The sequence below is a fragment of the Episyrphus balteatus genome, chromosome 3 (genome assembly GCF_945859705.1).
Source record: "Episyrphus balteatus chromosome 3, idEpiBalt1.1, whole genome shotgun sequence".
Lineage (NCBI taxonomy): Eukaryota > Metazoa > Arthropoda > Insecta > Diptera > Syrphidae > Episyrphus > Episyrphus balteatus.
Window position 1 is genome coordinate 48699457 of NC_079136.1, and position 20583 is coordinate 48720039.

Here is a 20583-nt window from a genome sequence, read left to right on the forward strand (position 1 = left end):
AATTTTTTCTTTTGAGCAAATTCCTTGTTTTTTATTGTTGCATAGTTCTTGTAAAATCGATTTAACTTTAATTCTTGCAAATTTATTTTATTTTCAAGCTGAATAATCGCGAAAATAGTAATCAAAATAAACAACAGCCAAATATTTATCAGCTGATCACTCGAATACCTGAGGTATACCAGAAATTCTCGGATACCTTCAGATTATTTTTTGACAGAAAATGGTTCGTTTCTTTGCTAATTTTTAACATTGTTTACAACAACAAAAAGCTATCTGATAGCTTTATGTTAACTGTATTGAATTGAATTGAATTTTATTGAGTCTTCAAAATTAGGTTACATTTTATATCTTATTCTAACAATAGCTTTTATTGTACTAAAGTGGCTATAAAGTATTGCCTTCTTTTTCGAGTATTTTTTTTGTAAAGCCTCGTGGCTGTCAGTATTTATATAAAACTAAATATATGGTTGGACTGCTTTTGCTCATAAGCATTTAGTTGAATTTGTTTGTGACGGTAGTCACGGATACATATATACAATAAACTTAACCTATCTTAAAACTACATATATACGAAAACTGGCCAGTGCAGTGATATGCTTAATATCTAACATATTGCTTGAGATTTTTATTTTTTTTTCGTTTCTTTTCTTTTTTGTTTCTTTTGAGTTTATGAAGCGAGAGCGCCATATATACATTAAACATACAAGTAAAATCACATTGTAGCAAACAATAAAACATTCAATTTAGATGAAATTAAATCAATTAACTGGCGAATATGTTTTAAAGTATTTTAGATGTACTAGGGAATATGCTTTCAGTTTTAGCATCAGGTGTTTCGATGCGCCGTTATGATTCGTACCGCTTACTTGTATGGATATAGCGTGCGATGAAATGCCGCTATTTACTGTTGTGGTGTGTTATGTTGTACTGTTAGCACAGTTTAACTTTTTGTACATACTAGTTTCCCTGTTTTATGGCGATGTAATTATCCATCCTAGTCACTTTTTGTGTTATTATTAGCTGTGGCTAATTGTCTGTTGCTGTTGATGATTTATGTCGACTTCAAAGTCGCACGTTCTTTGCAGGACACACGAACGGGTTGGGGCATCCCGCAGACCCGTAAGTGACTCGTCCGGATCTCCATCACTATTTGAATTAATTAGCTGTGGCTAATTATCTATTGCTGGTGTTGACTTATAAGTCACACGTGTTTGTTGGACATACGAATGGGTTGGGGCAATCCCACAGACCCATTAGTAACTCGTCCAGATAATATAACTTTACGTTAAACTTTTACTAGCTCCAAGAGCTGCGACTGCCTTCGGCCACGACTGCCTTCGGCCACGGTTACTTCCAAACTCCCTATTGAAGCCTTTATGTTAACTGTTTGAACGTGCCCAATGACAATGCGTTGGTGAAATTTTAACCAGTTATGCCATTTTATTGAAAATTGTGGTACTTTTGTAGTAGAAGATCATTTTTGGTATCTACCCAGCAAACGCAGAACTACAGAAAAAACCGGTGAAATATGTACGTAAAAGAAGTACTTCTTTTCCACTGAAAAAAGATAGGAGCCCGGGAAAAAACTCAGTTATATACTTTCTGTATATAAGAATACGTGAAGCAGCTATCTCTTTCTTGCATGCAAGATGAAATAAATTTCCCCTCCATTAATAGTACAGACAAATGTTCTTCAAAAGTGCATCAGCGAAGCACTTCTGGAAGTGGTTCTGATGTACATTTTGCAGTACTTTTTTACCTACAGAAAAAACACTGAAACTTGTACTTTTAAAGTACTTATTTGGAGCACTTTCATCGGTTTATATCCGTACTGCTAAAATCTATATTTTAATTTCATCTGAAAATAAAAAAATCTTCAAAACAAACAAACAATTTTTTTAAACAACTATTCTTTAATATTTTATTGGAAAAACACAAAATAGTTTTTTTTGAAAAAAAAAAAAAAATAAATAAAAAAAAGAGATCCTTGGGCACGCGACTGTAGCCTGGCCAGTTAAGAAAAATGAAAAAGAAAAAAATACTCTGCAGTCTGCACTTTGTTTTCACTTAGTTTTCACAAATAACACTGAGAAGATTTTATTTATTTTTTAAGTTAAATTGTTCTATTTATCTATCAAATGGAGCACAGAAATGTTTTTTTTCTTAACGAATATGTTGCTGCGGCTATCAAGGTTTCACTAGAAAATATAAAATGCAGGAAAAGTCAAATCAATGGCGCGCCGCCATTACAAAAGAGACAAAACTTTGTGCATTGCATACATCGCTCTCTTTTCCTCCCATTTACCAAAGAGTTTATTTTTTTCAGGAGAAACAAAACTACAATATTTTGAGGGGAGAGATTTTGGTAAATAAGGAAACACATACACCTACAAAGTATAGACTTTGTTGGTGGTTGTAATTTCCCCTAAACTACTGAGGTTTGGTTTGCAGGGAAATGCAAATGGAAAACGACAGTAGATTTGTGATTTCCTCCCATCTAAATCTTCAGTAAACCTGCGCTGTCATTTTGTATATATCCATGACATTTGTGAATTTTGTACAGGACAAAAAATTTCCAAAATAATTTCCTTTTTAAAATAATTTCAATTAAAATTCAGTTTTTAAATTAAATAAAAAATACAATTACATATATTTATTAAACTCAATAGATTCTCATTCAATATTATTGAATTGAAACAAAAAACTGTCCAAAAAAACTCCGACCATCTACAAGAAAAGAAAGAAGAAAAAAAAAACCTGCACATGCCACTTGCACGTGCCCCTAATTGAAAAATTGCACTGTTTTTTTTCAATTGATTTCCTTCGATTTACACTATAGAAAGGTGTATATAGTTTCTTTTTTTTTTTGTATTGTTAATTTTAACAAAAAGCATGTCTTTATAAAGCAAAATTCTAAAAATCAATAAAAATCCAATCTTTCTTAAAAAAACAATGGCAAAAAGCAAATCCATTGTTTATCTTGGTTATGAAGATGAAGAGGTCACCGAAAAGCATAGGAATCTCATGAATAGTACTGTCAATAAAATTGGAGGATGTCCTGTAAGTAAATATATTATATATACATTGTAAATATTGCATAACACATTTTTGAATATCTTCCACAAAAAAAAAAAAAAAGGACTGGCCGGTTGCCGATATTAAAGTTCCAAATTGTCCAATCTGTAGCTCAGTTCGTCCATTGCTTGTTCAATTATATGCTCCTCTAGATAATTCCCAATTCCATCGCACTTTGTATGTGTTTGCTTGCTTGCATCCTTCTTGTTCAAGCTCGAGCAAAGGATGGCTTTGTTTACGCACTCAAAATCTAGACACGTCCCACTGCGACATTGAATCTGCCGCAGCGGCAGGTAATAAAAATAAGAAATCCTCCTCGGCTGCGCAAAAAATGTCCTGGTGCAGCGGAGTTGATGATTGGGGTGACGATGCTGATGATTTCAATCAGAATGAGGAAAATGGAAATGTGATAAAAATGGACAATTCGAGATTGTCCGATGACGAAGATGAAAGTAATTCAATGGAAAATGATTTAATTTGTGCTTTGGACAATTTGGATGTTGATGATAAGAATGCAAATTGTAATGGAGCACAAGGAGATGGTGGTGGTGGTGGCGGAAATGGTTGTGGTGCAGGAGTTGGTGCTTTTGGCACTGTCAATGTTCAGAATTGTTGTGCTGAAATTGAAGGTGGCGAGTCGGATGTTGTTTTGGTGGAAACACCTCAAATACCAGAACGTAATTTGATGGCTTTGTTGAAAGAAAGTGGAACGGATCCGTGTAAAATTACTGATCCAACATTGAGAAGTTTCTTTTTGGCTGTGGATGAGGAGAGAAGTGTTTCATCGCCAACAAATTATTTTGGATTGACCGATCATGTGCGGGATTTGTATCAGGAATATAAAAAGTTGGAAGATTCTTTGGGAAGTTCAAGTCCAGTGACTCCGCCAACTGGATCGGGTATTGGTGGAAGTGGTGGGAATGATGGAGCTGAAGGGGAGTTGTATGAAAAGGGGATACCCGTTCATGGGGATATTATGTTTCATAATTTCTTGTCTAGTATACAAGCTAATCCGGGACAGTTGATAAGGTGAGTTTACGAATGATTTTGATAAAATTGATACTCTTGCCATGCATAATATTCCGAAGCAAAAAAATACTCATTTAACTTTATATTCATTCAGATAATAATTTTCATTTTATTCCTGAATCAGTCAGTACAAGACAAGATTTTGTCTAGTGGGTATCGTACTACCATAGTCCGCTCAGTCAATTCAAAATACTTTATGGCTAAATGAAAGGCCCAATCCTTTGCCTGTTAACTGATCAAATATAATTATGACCTCAAGAACCAATTGACCCCAAAGATACAAAAGTTTTATATTAAATGTAGATAGATTTTGTATGAAGCCAAACTACTCTTATGTAGATTGCTAAAGACTGAAACATTCTGGATTGAAATTGTGTCTTCTTTGAATACCGCATTGATGTTGGTTCAAAATCTTAAATCATAATCGAAATGTCATGAACGATTAATACCTCTTTTTATAATGAATCATCATTTTGCTTTCGAGCAAAAAATTCAAAATCTTACAAACTGAACACTATTTTTCGTTCGTAAGAAGATGTCAAAACAGTTGATTAACCTTGCCTTATTTTTATTTGTATCTATTTGCGCTCTGAGTCGATTATGCATTGCAGAATTAAAAATTGTATAAGACGCGTTTACAAATGAAATACCTCTGCAATTTTATTGTGCTAACCTTAGGATAATAGGCGCTTTCTTGAATTCTTGGGGTATTTTTTCCCACACAAATATGTAGTTGAATATGTGCGTTCGTTTGTTGAGTTCATAAGTGTTACAATTCAAAAGATATTCTATACGATCCAGCTGCTTTAATTTCCTTGACTACATTTATCATTTCGAAAACCTCATTCAACCTGCATTCAACATTTCTATAATTCATTGTAATAATTGCATCTTATTATTTTGACTGAAATGAATCTTGGCGGTATAACAATTGAGTTTTCATTATATTTCAATTAAATTAATTTTGTGTATGTACATATCGGAGCCGTAAAGCAAAACTGTTCTAAGTCACAAAAAGCAAATTTTACATGGGACGATTTTTAAGTTTCAAATTGGTTTAAAGCCACAATTTTCTGCTCGTTTGCCATTCAAGTTATGTTTTTTATAAAGTTTGTTCTTTTCTCTCGAAAGTTTACCTCATTAGTAGGTGCATTCTATTTTTAAATATTTTTTAAAACTAAGGCCGTGTGTGAATTGCGTTAAATAGTTAACACCGTGTAAAATTTTTGACACTATTGGGGTGAATAAAAAAATTTCAAATTGTTTAATATTTTTCTCTGCCTATTTTCTGTCTCTTTTCTGCCATGAAACTCCTTTTTAATAAAAAAAAAAAAAAAAAAAAACAAAACGAAACCATCTGCAAAACAAAATTTTACTCAAATTTAACCAGGTCCCAGAGCCCAATAAATTTTTAACAGCTGAAAATTTTTTATTCACCTCAATAGTGTACAAAATTTAACCCGGATTTAACTATTTAACGCAATTCACACACGGCCTAAAAACCCAAAATTGGACATAGAACAATTCCTATACAAGTACGTTTTTTCCTTAGATAAAAAGTGGACTTAGAACAAAATATGATGGGACTTAGAACAATCAAGAATACTCGGGGTCATTTTCAAAAGGCTACTTCCCTGTTTTTATTGTTCTATGTCCCATTAAATTATATTATCTGCGGAATGAAATTTTTTTGACAAAAACGATTTTTAAATTCGGAAAGAGCACCCTTAAATTAGTAAAACTGCATCATTAACTCATTTTCGGTAAAAAGGATTTAGAACAATTTTGCTTTACGCCGACGATATGTAGGTGTAAAATAGTTACGTTTCATCCCACCCAGGCTTTTTAAATATCTGATTTCGTCCACAATTGCTATAAATCCACGTCTAAATGCACTCTTCAATACAAATTTGATGTAATATTTAAATATCCATATACTGTGTAATACCTGGTATCCCAAATTCTATTTGCCAAAAGAGATCATTTTTTATTGATCCGAGATCAAATCCAGATCTCAAATTCTATCGAGATTTAAACCTATTTCCAAACGCACTGTTGAACAACATTATAAAATCACAATTTTATATTTTACGGTTAATTATTTGATAAAAAACACTTTGAATGCAAAACACAAGTAAACGCGATTCCCATTTTCTTGGATGCATCAATAATGTGAAGATAAATTTTATGCACACTCTTTAAGACAGTTTCCATTTTTTAATGTATTTTCTAAATAACGGCTTTGTTTCAGATAAATCATCGGTTCCCGATAGATCATCGAAATCTGCCTGTTTTGTTTAAAAGATGGGGGACCTTCGAACCACTGCGTGCTGTTGTTGTGTTTTTTTTTTTTCCTATTTTCTTCTTTCTCTTCTTCGTTTCACTGCTTTGCATTGTATAATAAAAAAAATTAGAAATTAAATAAAATTTTAGAAGATTTTTTGATCTAACCAATCAGAGACCCGAAACTTGTACTTATTGTATCGACATAAATCATCTGCTATCATATTGCACAATGTTATTTTGCGGAACCCCATTCTATCAAAAAGCTCAATCTTCTGAGCTTCTTATATCTATTGATCTTTAATTTTCATATGAATCGAAAAAAAAATTGCCACTCCAGAATGCTCTTTTTAGGGTCCCTGTTTTGCTCCCTCCCACAATTCTTTGAAAGCGGCGATAGCGGCAATCTATTACATCCGTTTTTTTACTCGCGAATTTCATGGCAACGTTCGAATTTGAAGTTTATTGACCATGAATCCGGCTCAATTTCTCGTTCTCAAACATGGGAGATATTATCATTCATAAATAAGAAAGACGGCTTGCGATTTTCAGTTTTTTTTTTTTAATATTCGCAGCATGATCGAAGTTTATATTTCTTTCTATTTAATAGATACTCACGTGATGGCCATCCACTATTAATAGCACCACTAACTGAACCAATACCAAAATGTCCAAATTGTGGTGGCGAAACGGTCTGTGAAGTTCAAATACTATCCACGCTCATTCCCAAACTACGAATGCAACAAAACGATGATGCCGCTCCAATTGAATACGGAAATGTCCTGGTTTTTACATGCCTCAACAGTTGCTGGGATACACCTGACAAAATGCGTTACGAAAACATAATTGTTCAAAAGGAAATCTAAATGCTAATTTTTTAATTTAATTAACATTTCCATAACTAAAAGACAGTACCTAGAATGCTTTTTAGTAAACTTATCTAGTCATTTATTTTTATGCATTTTTCTATATCTGCTTTGGGGGCAGGTCCTTGTATGCTAGATAGATTGTAAATGCACATCTTAATTTTTTTTTTCTAACAGAAAATTGCACACTCAAAAGTGCTTTGTCAATTAAATAACTAAAAGAACATCATAAATATTTTTATGAGTAGAAACTAAAAATTAATAATATTTTGATGGAACATATCGTTTTTTATTATTTTTCTTTTATTAACCAAAACAAAAAAAAAAGAATATGAGGGGAAATAGAAAAGTAAGAAAACAGCAATAGGCTGAAATGAGTGATGTTCGTTTAAGAAAAAAAAAAAAGAAACTATGCAACGATTGATGATTGCATGTGAAAGTGATTTTTGAAAGTAAAAAACAAAATAAAAACGTATATTTACAGAATTGTATTGTAAAACACGAAGGAAATAAAATACCGTGTCAAAGTTTAAAGCATTGATGCTAAATGATAAATATAATTAAATATATTTCTTCCACTATGTAGATTTCTATTTACACCACAAACAAAAAAAAAAAAAACCTAACAATTATATTCAGAACAGATGAGCAGGAATACAAAAAAAAATGTAAAACATAAAAAAAAAACAAAAACTCAGTTATTTTTAAAAAAATGCATAATGTTTGTCCTTAATTAAAACTACATACATTGACATGTAACGGTGATAAAATATATATTTATTTGAAAAAAAAATAAGCTCATTTAAAATATTTAAATATAAGAAATCAATTGTAGTTCCGTAGTGTTTTCAAACAAACTAATTAAAAAATAGAAAACAAAAAAATAAAACTAAATGTAGATTTTATGAAAGTGAAACATTTTAAAATAACCTACTTATAGACAAGACTACTTTATTAAGAAAGTACGTACTTTTTTCCGCAAAATAAATTATAATGAATCAGTTATAGATCTTAACCAGAAATTAAATAATGTTTTCTTTACGAAGAAGAAGAAATCTGGCAATCATTGAGAATTTAAATCACACATAAACCGCACGGAACAGTAAGGAGGTAAGTTCGCGACAATGGACTCTGATATGTAATCTAAAACATCTAGGCTTGACGAACGTCGCGACGTATGCTTAATCTTTTATAGGATCCTAGGTCTCCACCAAAAGTCATCAAGGGTTGAACGAAAAGTAGAAGAGGAAGATGTGGAGAGTACTGAATACATCTCTGAAAATGGTAAAGGAACTTACGCGCATATCGAACAGAAATATTATGAATAGACAAGATGGTTTTCATGAGCTACCGTCTACCAAAAGATCATAAAGAACTTCAAAATCGAACAGTAAAATTCTTTTAAAAATAAACTATTACACAGAACCTTAACGCACCGGGTTGAAATTCAAAAAAAAATCACAGAAATGTATGTAAATCGTTCATGAAATCTTTAATGTAACTTACGCCAGATGTGGCCAGAAAGCTAAAAATACTAGAGTTAAGAGGGCTAGGACACATATATCGAAAACGCACTAACAACCTAAACTAACTTTGAGTTAGCAACTGGAGACAGCCAGCTGAGAACCCGACTGGATGTAGAGGCTTGTAAGCAAGTAAGTATGTACCTGCAATTAATATACGTTAACTAACTAAAAAATCAAGAATCAACTAAAAAACAAAATATATGCTAAAAACTGCATGCATAAAAAAAGATTTTTTAAGATGCCGGCAAGCTATATTATTAGTATATCCCAGTGTTCAAACTTTTTGAGCTAGCGACCCCCTTGAAGAGAAAAATATAAAATGGCGATAAAATGGCTTTACTCCACAGTAATCTTTTTTACCACACAGGTCAGTTGGCTGTCAAAGGGAAAAGTATTGACACAAGTTTTGAAATTAAAAACCGAATTATTGGTGTTTTTACAAGATTAAAATCTGAAAATTCGAACCATTTTTCTGGCCCTCCGTGGGTTTTAAAATTATCATTTCTCGCTGATCTCTTTGACCACTTAAGCATCCTCCAAAGAAGAGAGGAAAACATTATAACTGCAAAAGACAAAATTAGAGGATTTCTTGGAAAACTTCTGTTATGGTCTGTGTCTCTACAAGCAAACAAATTTGATTCTTTTCCCTGCGTTCAAAAGATCTTGAAGAAAGTTAATCCCATATTCCTCTCATAGTACAGAGTTTATTAAATTTGGAAATGACTTTTTTTTCTTTATTGACACTATTGAGTTACTTTCGAGAAATGGACTTTGAAAGTGAAAATTGCTGTCTTGAAGCCGATGATAAGATGTTGGGTCACGACTTGACATTCGTTGGTATTTTCCAGAATTTGCCTCAGTGTGAAGTTCCACTAACCACAATCAACTTCGGAGTCCAAATATAACGCATATTTTAACATACATCGTCTAGAGTCACTGTGGCGTATACGCATCTTTTTTTTTTTATATAAAAACATATATTTTGCGATCATATTTAATTCTTTCAGGGCAGTACCAAACTTAAGTTTAATGATCTATGAAAAAATAAAAACACAAAATATATTTCCACTTTTACAGTCCATTTATTTTCTTATTTACAAGAATTAAATTCACAATTCCATTATTTTTTTTTAAGCAAACAAAATGGTTTACATTCACTTTTGTTGTAACTTGGTTACATTATTTTTTTAATAGCATCAAAATATGTTATGTATTTATGTATGTATAATATAAAAAAAGACAAGTTCTACAAGCATTTTTTTTTAGTTACCACACTTACTGCAATGGTGCTTCAGCATCCAAATGATAGCTCCTTACACAGGAAAATCTCAACGGTGGATACTTTGAAGGAGTAAGCTCAAAATCACTTGAAACCTCCCGTTTATTACGAACCAAAATAATGGAGTAGTTCTTCCATTGCAACTGGCTAAAACGCTTCTTAGGTGTACTTGCAATATTAAATTCAATATAGTACGTAGTGAAGTTAGCCTCTATGTCATTTGCTCCGGGTGCAACACTGCCTCGACGTTTGCCACCCCCATAATAGTGATCACCTTTTGGAAGTCTCTGATTTTTTTTGAGCATAACTGTCACAGTGTCACCATGCAAGCGATAATGTCCACGCAATACTTCAGAACGCAATTGATTTAGATTTTTTAAGCGTGTAACTCCTTGTGCTGGCTCATCGGAAGACGTCATCATTAAGACAGTCCCATCGGGCATGAAACGTATGTAACGGTAGTATTCGACCAATTGAACTGGTCGATAGAATTGATCTTGAAAACTATTCTCGCCCAAACGTAGATAAGTTGTCTTGCTTATGTAACAACCATTAAAGTGAATGCGTTCTCGTTCAATGAACATCTGTCGCCAGCTGTCGTATGGTGTTCCTGTGATGCATCCAAGATTAACTCCCCAAACTCTAAAATGTAAAAACAAACATCGGAAATAGGAGAAGTTTTTTTTTTTAAATCAATTCAAGCTCACTTCAAACATGCCTGCCTCCAGATTTCTTCATCTCTAGCACAAAGATAGATACCCTTGCACACAGCAGCACACTGCTCTAAAGATTTCATATCCAACTGCGTAGATACAACCCAACGAAGAATATACAAGAGAATCTCTGTTGGCAAATCGGAAATATGCATCTCAGTTCCAATGACACCTGGATCGCGATTACTCATGATCAGTCTTCCTTGTTTGGCTATGTCATTTTGAAACCGGATAAACAAATCCTTCTCTAGTGGTTCTTCGTCATCTTCCTCATCTGGTGGTACATCAACTTTTCCTTTGGCAGCCGTAACATTATTGTTATTATTTGGCTCATTTTCAATTGGCTGTGGAATCTTGCTTGCTTCGTAAGCTTTAAATTCAATATCAGGATCCAGCTGGACAGCTCGCCGATAGTATTGCAAAGCGTCATAGACTTTACCACGTTGCTCGAGTTCCACTGCATGCTTGAACAAATCTTCAGCTTGTACTTCAGGGCTAGTGCTGTTGTCCAACGACAATGATTTGTTGAGCGAAGCATTCTGGTTGTTTGTTGTTGGTTTGTCATCGGTTTTTAGCTCTTTTTGCCAATTCTCTCGAAACTCATCTAAAACTGAACGAAACTCATTTGCCATGTTATCCATTCTATTAGCCGTGGTAGTGTCCGACGACGAGGAGGATGAAGACTCGGCTTCACCTTCATCATCGCCATCTGATTTATTTCCACTTAGCTGTAAATATTCCAAAGTGATTAAACATTTTTAAAATGTTTTGTGTAAAAAATAACAGATTAAAAGTACAAAAAGTGATGTGCGTTTAAAGTTTAACTGAGCGCATGTCATATTCAGCATCAAGCCGAGTTTTCAATCGCAACGTTGATCTTTCCTCACATAGAAAAAATGTCTTCTTTACCGCTCAAAGACCCAATCAAAAGGGCCAAGAGTAAAAAACCAGTTGATGATACAAGTTAAATGTACGGTCATTGTGCGGTCATTGATGTGATGCTTTTTGCAACGAAACGACCAAAACGAGATCGCTACAATATCTAACGGCCAATTTCTCTACTAAGGACTAAGTCAGTACTCGGTCCAGCTAGACCAGGTGCTTGCACTGGTACTTAAAGTTAATATCTGAGTTAATACCAATTTGAGTACTAACTTTTTTTTATTTATTTTATTTATTTATTCAAATCAACGATCGTATAATCCACTAGCACTAGGACCGGTTATAGCCTAAAACTCTGTAAAGAAATTGGCAGTTAGATTTTCTAACGATAAACACAGAATGGGAATAACTCAATCATGAAATTAGAGGTGAAAAAGTTTGATATGGATATCGACAATCAAGGTATGTATATTGTTTTAAGTAAAAATTTATTTGTACATATATACAACTCAATGTTTTCATACCGTTGAGTTTAAGTATATCCTTTATCCTTTTGCAGAATGCTGGATATGTAGAACATTTTAAAAGTTAGCCCCTAAGAAAAAACAGCCTTTGAAAAAAAAACTTCTTAAAAACGACGTTTACAAATAGAGCCATTGAAAAAAAACTTCTTAAAATCGACGTTTACAAATAGAGCTTTATATTATTCCAGATGAATCTAAATCAACCTTATCTATGACAAAGGCTTTTTGATGAAAAACTTGAAGATTTGGATACAAAACTTATGGGTATAACAAAGTGTCCCCAAGAGAAAAAAGATGAACTCCTCGAAATTATCAAGTCCTTCAAACCAAATTATAAACGAAGATGGCAACTCCGTAAAAGAACAGAAGGGCGTTTCTTGGCTAATAATGAAGAGTGAATTAGCGAAGAAGTAACACTACCTGTTGGCATACTTCCCGGAAGGTCTAAAAGTCGCCCAAGCAAAGAATTCGAAAGCGTGTATCTGTTGATGAACCGACATTAGCGGTACAGATAATTCATATAGCGGCAGGAAATATTTATCAGGACTATAAAGTTCCGGAAAGCAACTGCGATTTGCAATAAAAATCCTAAAAACGAAGAAACACACCTGAAAACGCTTTGAGGATATTCGCCGAAGCCAATTTAAGTGCAATCAATACGAAGTGATTCATAAGACCAACAAAGATATCTATCTGTGCTATACCTACGTTTAAAAGGCTAAACAAGATTTTTACCCACCAAAAATTGCCGATGGTAAGCTCCAAGATTTAGTGCATCACACAACATCGCGATTGTGTAAATATTCGGAACCAGAACAACAGAACAACAGAGCCTTCAGAATAGGGAAACACATTTAAGTTGGGATGCGATGGATCTATTCAAAGTCAATACAAGCAGAAATTTGAAGATGACGTTAATAGTGTTAATTTTTCATCACCAATATGGTGCAGACCAATACGGATTCGTTATGTTAAAGACAATAAGGATATAACCAATGAAAAAATCGAATAAGTTGAAAATTAGGCCCAAAATCTTCAAGCAACAACAGTAAGCGACAATATAAGAATCAACCATGCTTCCAGAAATAATAATGCTTCGACCTTATGACAATGAGAGCCCTTCTGCGAAAAAAAAAGTTTCGCGATCGCATAACTCTAAGTTTCATAGCTAAAATGCAATACAATCTTTGTTATCTCTTAAAATTTTGAACACTTTTATATCATCGACAAATATTAAGCAATCCGTCCGCGATAAGACTGATGGAAAATTGTCTATGAATATGTCAGACAGCGGTGGGTCTAGATAGCTTCCTTCAGGAACACTTGAAATTACTTCATATTCTATTGGAGTTGATCCTAGATCACCAATTTTAACTATTTGTTTTCTACCAATAAGATAGGATCTAAACCAATTTTAATTTTTTAACTAAAATGAAGTGATTAAGTCTACTAAATGCTTTAACGAAATCGTTATAAACTACTTCCATTTTATATCGCTTTAAAGCATTGGTTAGAAAAGCTAGCCAAATTTGTTGTAGTTGATCGACCACTAAAGAAACCATGATGAAAGGAGACTGGGCAAAAATATATGGGAGCTGGTCCACCTAATGAACAGAAACGCCACCTATGAAAACAACTTAGGACTATGGAGTATATCAACATTCGAATATTTTTTTGTCGAGAACAATGGGAGATGGGTTAAATAAGCGACCGAAAAATATGAAAAACACTTTGCGAAATCGAATAAACAAAGAATTTTACTATATTAAATGATAGTATCATCAAGAATAATTTTATTCATGTTGAAAGCTTGTGGAGTGAACACGTCTTGATGTCGGGCTCAAAATAGATACCATTAAATCGATATTGCATGTGCACAAGTACCGATAGTGCGACGCACTGTTAATCTAGTGCAATAAAAGTGTTTAAAAGCATTTCTTACTTCCGCTTGGGTGTTAACAAGAATATATGTTTAGTATTAGATCTACTATGCCGGGACTGTATATTTGCTCTTAGTAAAAATGTTGCTTGTCCAGGTTCTATGTGTCGTCGCTTTCGCTACACAGAACGGTCAGATACAACTAAAAACTAGCGTCTGTTTCTTCCATTTCCAAAGACAATTAATAAATTTATTGGCAAAATATCCCGAAAACTCCCGGCGAAAAAAAGTCAGCGAAAACTAGTGCTGTTTACTATATTTCGTTACAACTCAATACAAATGTCACCTAGGAAAATTACAATCTTCGTTGCCATGTACTGCTTGAACCCAATGGTTTACATATTTGTATCCATATAAATAAAAATGATGTACTAAGACTAAGCTTTTAAACGATGTATATCTCATTCGTGGACGCTAGGTGGACCAATTTGCCCATTCTCCTTAGAAATTTGACCTTTTACTATAGTAGGTATATAGTTTATTTTTGACAATTTTGTCCAAAATCTTTTGAATAGTTGCGAGCTTACTGATTGGGCGATAATTCACAATTCACTATCTGTTTTTTTGTCTCCAAACATGAAAATTGGGTTTATGTACGACACTTTCCATTCATCTAAAGAATGACCATTGGAGAGGCTGATTAAAAATGAATTGGAGTGAAAAATTCAATGATTTAAAACAGTGTTTTAATGTAATATACCCAACGCAGTGTCCAGAACGACAACATCAACAATCAAACCCAAACTCAATTTTGAGACAGCAGACAATTTTGTATATTTATAGTAGACATATTCTCTCTGAACTTAACATGAAGCAAAATATAAATTGTCCTCCCACAAAAATTCCTGTATATAAGTATGTATCATGTTGTACGCAATAGTTTATTCCTGAAACGCAAAAGCCAAAAGCACATCGTCCCTATTTTTAACTGGGTGGTTGGGGGTATAGTAGAATGATTTGTATTATTTGGTAATCAATGTCATAGCCCCAGTAAAATGATGTACAAACAAAAATAGAACAATATTATTCAATAACCCCGCAAAATTGAACCAAAATATTTATATTTATAGCCCTTGTGGCCGGTCTTACCATGTTTTTTTTTTTGTCAATGAGAAGATTTGTGTTTTTACTTCCTCTTTTGTTGCGGGTCACTCCGTTTGTTATCTCTGGTTTTCTGAGTTCAAGGTCTCTTTTTCTTTACCAATCGTTTGAAGGAGGCTCAGCGATAAATAGCTCACGGTCACTGTACCTTATGATGAATGGGCGATTGTTAACTTCTTGATATTGCAATTTGATTGAGACTGTAAGTTGGAACCTTTTGGCCATATTATTTAATCGAGAGAAAAAACCAAATGGAATTTCTCACACACAACACACAATCTTCCTTCAAAAAATCCTAACCTCTTTTTTAATAGAGTTTAATCAAGATTTTTATATGTTTTTTGTTTTTCTTTTTTCTAAGCTTGAAAACTTAATGTTTTTATCTTCTTGATTTATAGTTCAATTATATTTTTATAATTTTTCAAAATATATTTGTGTTGTATATGGGCCCGGCCTTATATACGACACACAACACTCAATACTTTAGAGAGTAGTGGAGTGATGTTTGAAAACTGTTTTTTTCCTTCTAATTGCGCACTTGAATCATTCCGAATAAAATTAAATCCTTGCCTTGATGGGGGACCAATAAATTCTTCTTCGTTTGGAAGAAGAGGGTGAGTTGAAAAATTTATATTAAATTTATGCCAATTCAACCAAACACGACGGAGTTATTTTTGTTATCATTCCGAATGAGGTGAATAAAAAAGTTGTACAAGTGTACGAGAGGACACTTGATTGACCAATCAAATTCACAGGATTTACAAACACAAATGTAAATTTTCGTAACAAATCATCCTTTTTGAAGTGTTTTTCTTTTTTTTTATTCGCATATGGTGAAATGCAAACTGTCAGTTGTATGTATGTGGCTTTTGTGTTGAATCATCAGCTGACTGTCATAAAAATTTTCGATGAATGTGTTCAGTAAACTTTGGCGAACAGAAAGTTTCGCTCAGCGACTAAAACGCAAAATTCGCCTACCAAAATAGCGTCAAAAATGCATTCGCGCAACAGTTTGTAAAATAATTTGCCGCCATTTTGAGGTTAATCACATTATTAGTCATTAGCTGTTTTCCTTTGGGAACATTTATCTACTGCTGAGTACTTAAAACTACTTTGAACTACTTTTGCTATATTGAGTAGTAGTTCAAAGTAGCTTTAAGTACTAAGCAGTAGATAAATACTTCCCAAAGGAACGCAGCTATTCTCTTCTTCCCAAAGATGGGAATTGCATTGATTTCGTTGAAAGTGCGTTCCATTGAAAACCACAAGTAAACTACTAGTATTACTTTGCCACCTCCCAAAAGCCCCGTTCCTTTGGAGGTGGTAGTTTACTCATGAGTAGATAATCTATTACAATTACTACTAGAATTACTCACGCTTTTCTGCAGAGTAGATTGGAATTGCATTGATTCGTCGAAAGTGCGTTCCATTGAAAATCGCTAGTAAACTACTAGTAGTACTTTGCCACCTCCCAAGTGAAGAGGTCTAAATTAGCAAGGCTATTGTTACCTTCGCTGTGTTCTTTTGGGCTATAGTATCTATTGCCGATTGCATTAAACTCCTCTTCTTTTATAGAAAGAACCTCTGAATTCATTCAGAAGTAGGTAATAAAAAGTATTTTGCAGAAGAAACTATACTCCAAAGGAACTCGTTTAACTGGTGCTGTAGCTTGTAGCGCGCTCAAAGTAAAAAAGGATGAAATTAGTATATTGGTGCCAGAATGCGTAGCTGTGGCTGTAGCAAGGAAATTCGCTGTGGTACAAGTTGAGTCAACTTTTACTTCAATCTACAAGTGCAATGACTTTTGACGTTTCTAACAATTCGCTGGCTGAGAATTATAGGGTTGTATGTTTGCAGGGCTTTCCATAAAGGAGACTTTTAACGTGTCGATTTTTGCCGTGCGGCGAAGCTTTTCGACTCTTGTGAACGTGAGTCGCAGGCGACTAAAGTAACATCCCCATAGAAAAATCCTAGTCGACCGACATATCGTGCGGCTAAAATCGACTCGTGAAATGTGGGCATAAAACATACAACCTTATAATTCTCAGACAGCGAATTGTTCAGTTAAAATACTTTTTTCAACGCCCTTGACATTTGAGCGCGCCACATATTCTGTTCGTCTTTCCGACATTTTAAGCGATTTTATTTGACATCTTGTACCACTGCGATTTTCTTCGCTACAAGCGATTCTGTTCCACCAGTAAATCGCAATTAATGTCGAATTCCTTTCAATTGAAAAATCGAATTTTCGGCGATCTCGAAGCGAATTTTTTCTGAAAATCATGTTCCATAGAAAAAAAATTCGCCTCAAACGAAGCAGAATTCGAATTTTTTTTAATCCCTCTTTTTTGAGAGATTTACACGGATTTGCACACACACTTGGAACATTTGACATTTCTCAAACGTCAAGCTGAAAGTTTTCTTCGTGTTGTTTGTTCATTTGAGAACACCAACTTCAAATAAAGAGTAAATTTCAATAGAATATCGTATTTTTATTGCGGAAAAATAAAAAATAAATAAAAAAAAAACAATGTGTGATCAAAATATATTTTTCCTGGCATAGTTCTTGTGAAAAAGTCAAATTACTGTGACTTTTCTTCTCGTAATTGTCGTCAGAAAATTTTTTCTCTGTAAAACCATAGCATACGGCCAAAATAATAATTTTCTACTTCACCTTCACTCAGATCTTAGTAATAACTGCAATTTCCCTTTGATTCTGATTAAAATAAATTTATATTACCGAAGAAAATAAACAAAATTATTGATCAAAGGAATCTCTGGTTTTATTTTGCAGAAATTGTTTTGGTTTCAGCTTGACGTTCGTGTAAAAATTGTTGTCAAATGACACACATACAATCGCAAAAAGAATTCGGTCTGTTTTCATGTTCCTTTTTGACACCAAAAATTCGATTTTTTTGAGGCGATTCAAAAAATTGAAAGGAATTCGACATAAAAAATTAAAAACTAGATTAGTATGAGTCGCACCTTAAAGGACGCCACTGATAACGAATTCCACCATTCTCCATTGAACGCGCTCATCTACAAAAAAAATAAAATGCACGACTGGGGTCGCACGTACTTGCTCTTGTAGTTCAAAGCACTTTTATCTTAGTCTACTTGTAGATTTTAAAAGCTGCCTCTAAATTAAAAAAAAAAAAATGATATTGGGGAAGAGCCGACATTTAGGGCAAAATTTTGTGAAATGAAAAAATTTTTTTTTTGTTATTTGACTTTTTTGAGAAAAAATAAAAATGCAGTTTTATTGCCACTGCTTTAAATATAACGTATACAAAGTTTAATCAAAATCGTTAGAGCCGTTTTCGAGAAATTTGCAATATCGTATTTTTTTGTATGGGAGGTATACGTTCTAAACGAGATAGAAAAAAACAAAAAAAAACCAACTTTCAGAATTCCATAAAAATCATCTGTACCAAATTTGAAGAAAATCCGTCCACCCGTTTAGGCTGTGGAAATGTGTACAGATGGACGCACAGACGCACAGACGCACAGACGCACAGACGCACAGACGCACGGACGGAATTGCGAGACCCACTTTTTCGGAATTCTCCATCATCGTAATGTTGGTTTTGATTAAAACCTCAATTTTTTTTTTCGACACGAAACCAATACTTGCCCTATAGAGCAAGTAAAAACTATCGCAACAAATCTGTAATTTTTTATTGCAGTTTTTCATTTTCAAAATAAAAAAATAATAAAAAAAATTTTGTTTTCTTTTTACTTTTCCAAAATAAAAGCAATAAATAAATAAATATTAATCATTTAATCATGGAAAACTCTGTAAATGTTAATTTAGAAACAGATGTAGTAACTGGCGAAACACTAGCCCACTTTGTCACTTCAATTCTAGAATTTCTTTTATACCAACGAAATCAAATTCCATTTGTTTGCAAAACATTTAAATATTTAATTTCAAAATGGAAGAATAACGATACAAATGAAGATGTTGTTCCAAGTAATTTCCAGCTTGAAAGACAAAAGGATATGGCCAAACAAACTCTGGATTGTATTAAACTTATGGGAGAGGTTTGGTAACTTAACAACCTTTTATATTGCTTCTTTAACTTTATTAATTTAACAGGTAATAAGCAGAGGATTTCAACAAAGTGATATAACACGAGTGAGATTTTTATTTGGTTCGACAGCTATTCTACCAAAGGAAGCATACACAATCGTCGTTCCATCAATTTCTAGAACACACTCCTACGAACATCACAAACTGCAGACACATGTTCTTAACCAAGCTTTAATGTAAGTTCTAAAAATAATCTTGATACCTTCATTTCACAAATCTGTTCCATATTTAGTTCCCTCCTAACATCCGACTGCCTTTACAACACATTCTCCACAAATCTCTGTCCGACAAATGTTTTCCTTGAATTGAAAATGCCCGATCATGATGCAAATGGATGGGAACAAGTCTTTTCAACGGATTTGTGTGAATTGCCATCTAGTTGCAAACATATTGTAATAAACTTGATACATGTAATGCCTGCGGATTATGTTCAAACAAATTGTTGCAAAGATTTGATGATATTTGAAGATTTTGCAAACTTATCTGTTGAAAAGAAGAGTTCTGAGAAAATGGATAGTACAACACAACAGAATACAACACCACAAGTTGGATGGTGGGAAGCTTCAACTATTGTTAGAGGATTTAAGCAAACAGCTGTTAAAGGCAACACAATTTGGCAGTAGTTATTAGGAATTTCATCTTATTGATAATAAACATTTTTTTAGTTTTATAGAAATTAATGTATTGTAAGGGTTTACCTTGTACATATTATATTTTACCATATTTTTTATTCTTGGGTCTAATCGAGTAGGCACAGATTGGGCATTTTATGAATACAAACAAGTGAATCTGCATGAATATGGTCGCATGAAAGCATGTCTGCAGGATGGATCCTCAGCATCTTCTGACGATGCTAAGGAATAAGTCTTCTTTACATCGCTTATACAATATTCTGCAGGTATTTGAACGTCCTTCGCCTTTCGTCAACAATCTTATAGGTCCTTATCTGTTTGATTTTAGACCAAGAAATGCTACCATCGACCAATGATTCGCAATTCGGGAAAAACCTAGGAACATCAAATTAATACCTATCACCTGGGATGCCAGCACGTAACTTGGTTCTATCGAGGTTAACTCGATACAATCGAGAATCTTTTTTGGATCAATCGGGCATTTTTCATTAACTAAATTAGATGCTGCCCATACTCTGTTTGAAAAGTTTAAATATAATCGGTTCGGCCTTCGATGAAAAATACGCAAATAACCAAAATGTCAGTTTTCGAAAACGGTAACGCCAATCTGATTTTTTGAAGAAAACTTAAAAATCAATTTT

At 33.6% G+C, this 20583-nt stretch overlaps 3 protein-coding genes across 4 annotated transcripts; 2 read left to right on the forward strand and 1 right to left on the reverse strand.

Moving 5' to 3' along the window:
• The first annotated feature begins 2557 nt into the window (after positions 1–2557).
• Positions 2558–7894, forward strand: LOC129913903 (programmed cell death protein 2-like). Of its 2 annotated transcripts, XM_055992873.1 has the most exons (4): positions 2558–2843; positions 2907–3060; positions 3140–4104; positions 6998–7894. In XM_055992873.1, the coding sequence occupies exons 2-4, from the start codon at positions 2953–2955 to the stop codon at positions 7251–7253; spliced, it is 1329 nt and encodes a 442-aa protein (XP_055848848.1). In that variant the 5' UTR covers positions 2558–2843; positions 2907–2952; the 3' UTR covers positions 7254–7894. The 2 variants fall into 2 exon arrangements, with proteins under 2 accessions (XP_055848848.1, XP_055848847.1); XM_055992872.1 differs by having other exon boundaries at positions 2558–3060.
• A 1945-nt stretch (positions 7895–9839) lies between these two features.
• Positions 9840–15570, reverse strand: LOC129913902 (F-box only protein 9). The gene is made up of 3 exons (XM_055992871.1): positions 15206–15570; positions 10766–11499; positions 9840–10700 (listed from the first exon to the last, which is right to left on the reverse strand). The coding sequence occupies exons 1-3, from the start codon at positions 15206–15208 to the stop codon at positions 10055–10057; spliced, it is 1383 nt and encodes a 460-aa protein (XP_055848846.1). The 5' UTR covers positions 15209–15570; the 3' UTR covers positions 9840–10054.
• A 3377-nt stretch (positions 15571–18947) lies between these two features.
• On the forward strand, positions 18948–19951 carry LOC129915374 (uncharacterized). The gene is made up of 3 exons (XM_055994875.1): positions 18948–19261; positions 19317–19486; positions 19543–19951. Exons 1-3 carry the CDS (start codon positions 19004–19006, stop codon positions 19931–19933), a joined length of 819 nt encoding a protein of 272 aa, XP_055850850.1. The 5' UTR covers positions 18948–19003; the 3' UTR covers positions 19934–19951.
• Positions 19952–20583: the final 632 nt, after the last annotated feature.

Bases quoted from the DNA above. Each gene is read 5' to 3' on its own strand.
- LOC129915374 (XM_055994875.1), top strand. From the start codon at position 19,004: ATGGAAAACTCTGTAAATGTTAATTTAGAAACAGATGTAGTAACTGGC. The intron at 19,262-19,316 runs GTTTGGTAACTT...TTAATTTAACAG, and splicing joins GTATTAAACTTATGGGAGAG to GTAATAAGCAGAGGATTTCA. The intron at 19,487-19,542 runs GTAAGTTCTAAA...TTCCATATTTAG, and splicing joins GTTCTTAACCAAGCTTTAAT to TTCCCTCCTAACATCCGACT.
- LOC129913903 (XM_055992872.1), top strand. From the start codon at position 2,953: ATGGCAAAAAGCAAATCCATTGTTTATCTTGGTTATGAAGATGAAGAG. The intron at 3,061-3,139 runs GTAAGTAAATAT...AAAAAAAAAAAG, and splicing joins ATAAAATTGGAGGATGTCCT to GACTGGCCGGTTGCCGATAT. The intron at 4,105-6,997 runs GTGAGTTTACGA...TCTATTTAATAG, and splicing joins AATCCGGGACAGTTGATAAG to ATACTCACGTGATGGCCATC.
- LOC129913902 (XM_055992871.1), bottom strand. The intron at 10,701-10,765 runs GTGAGCTTGAAT...TTTACATTTTAG, and splicing joins TGGAGGCAGGCATGTTTGAA to AGTTTGGGGAGTTAATCTTG.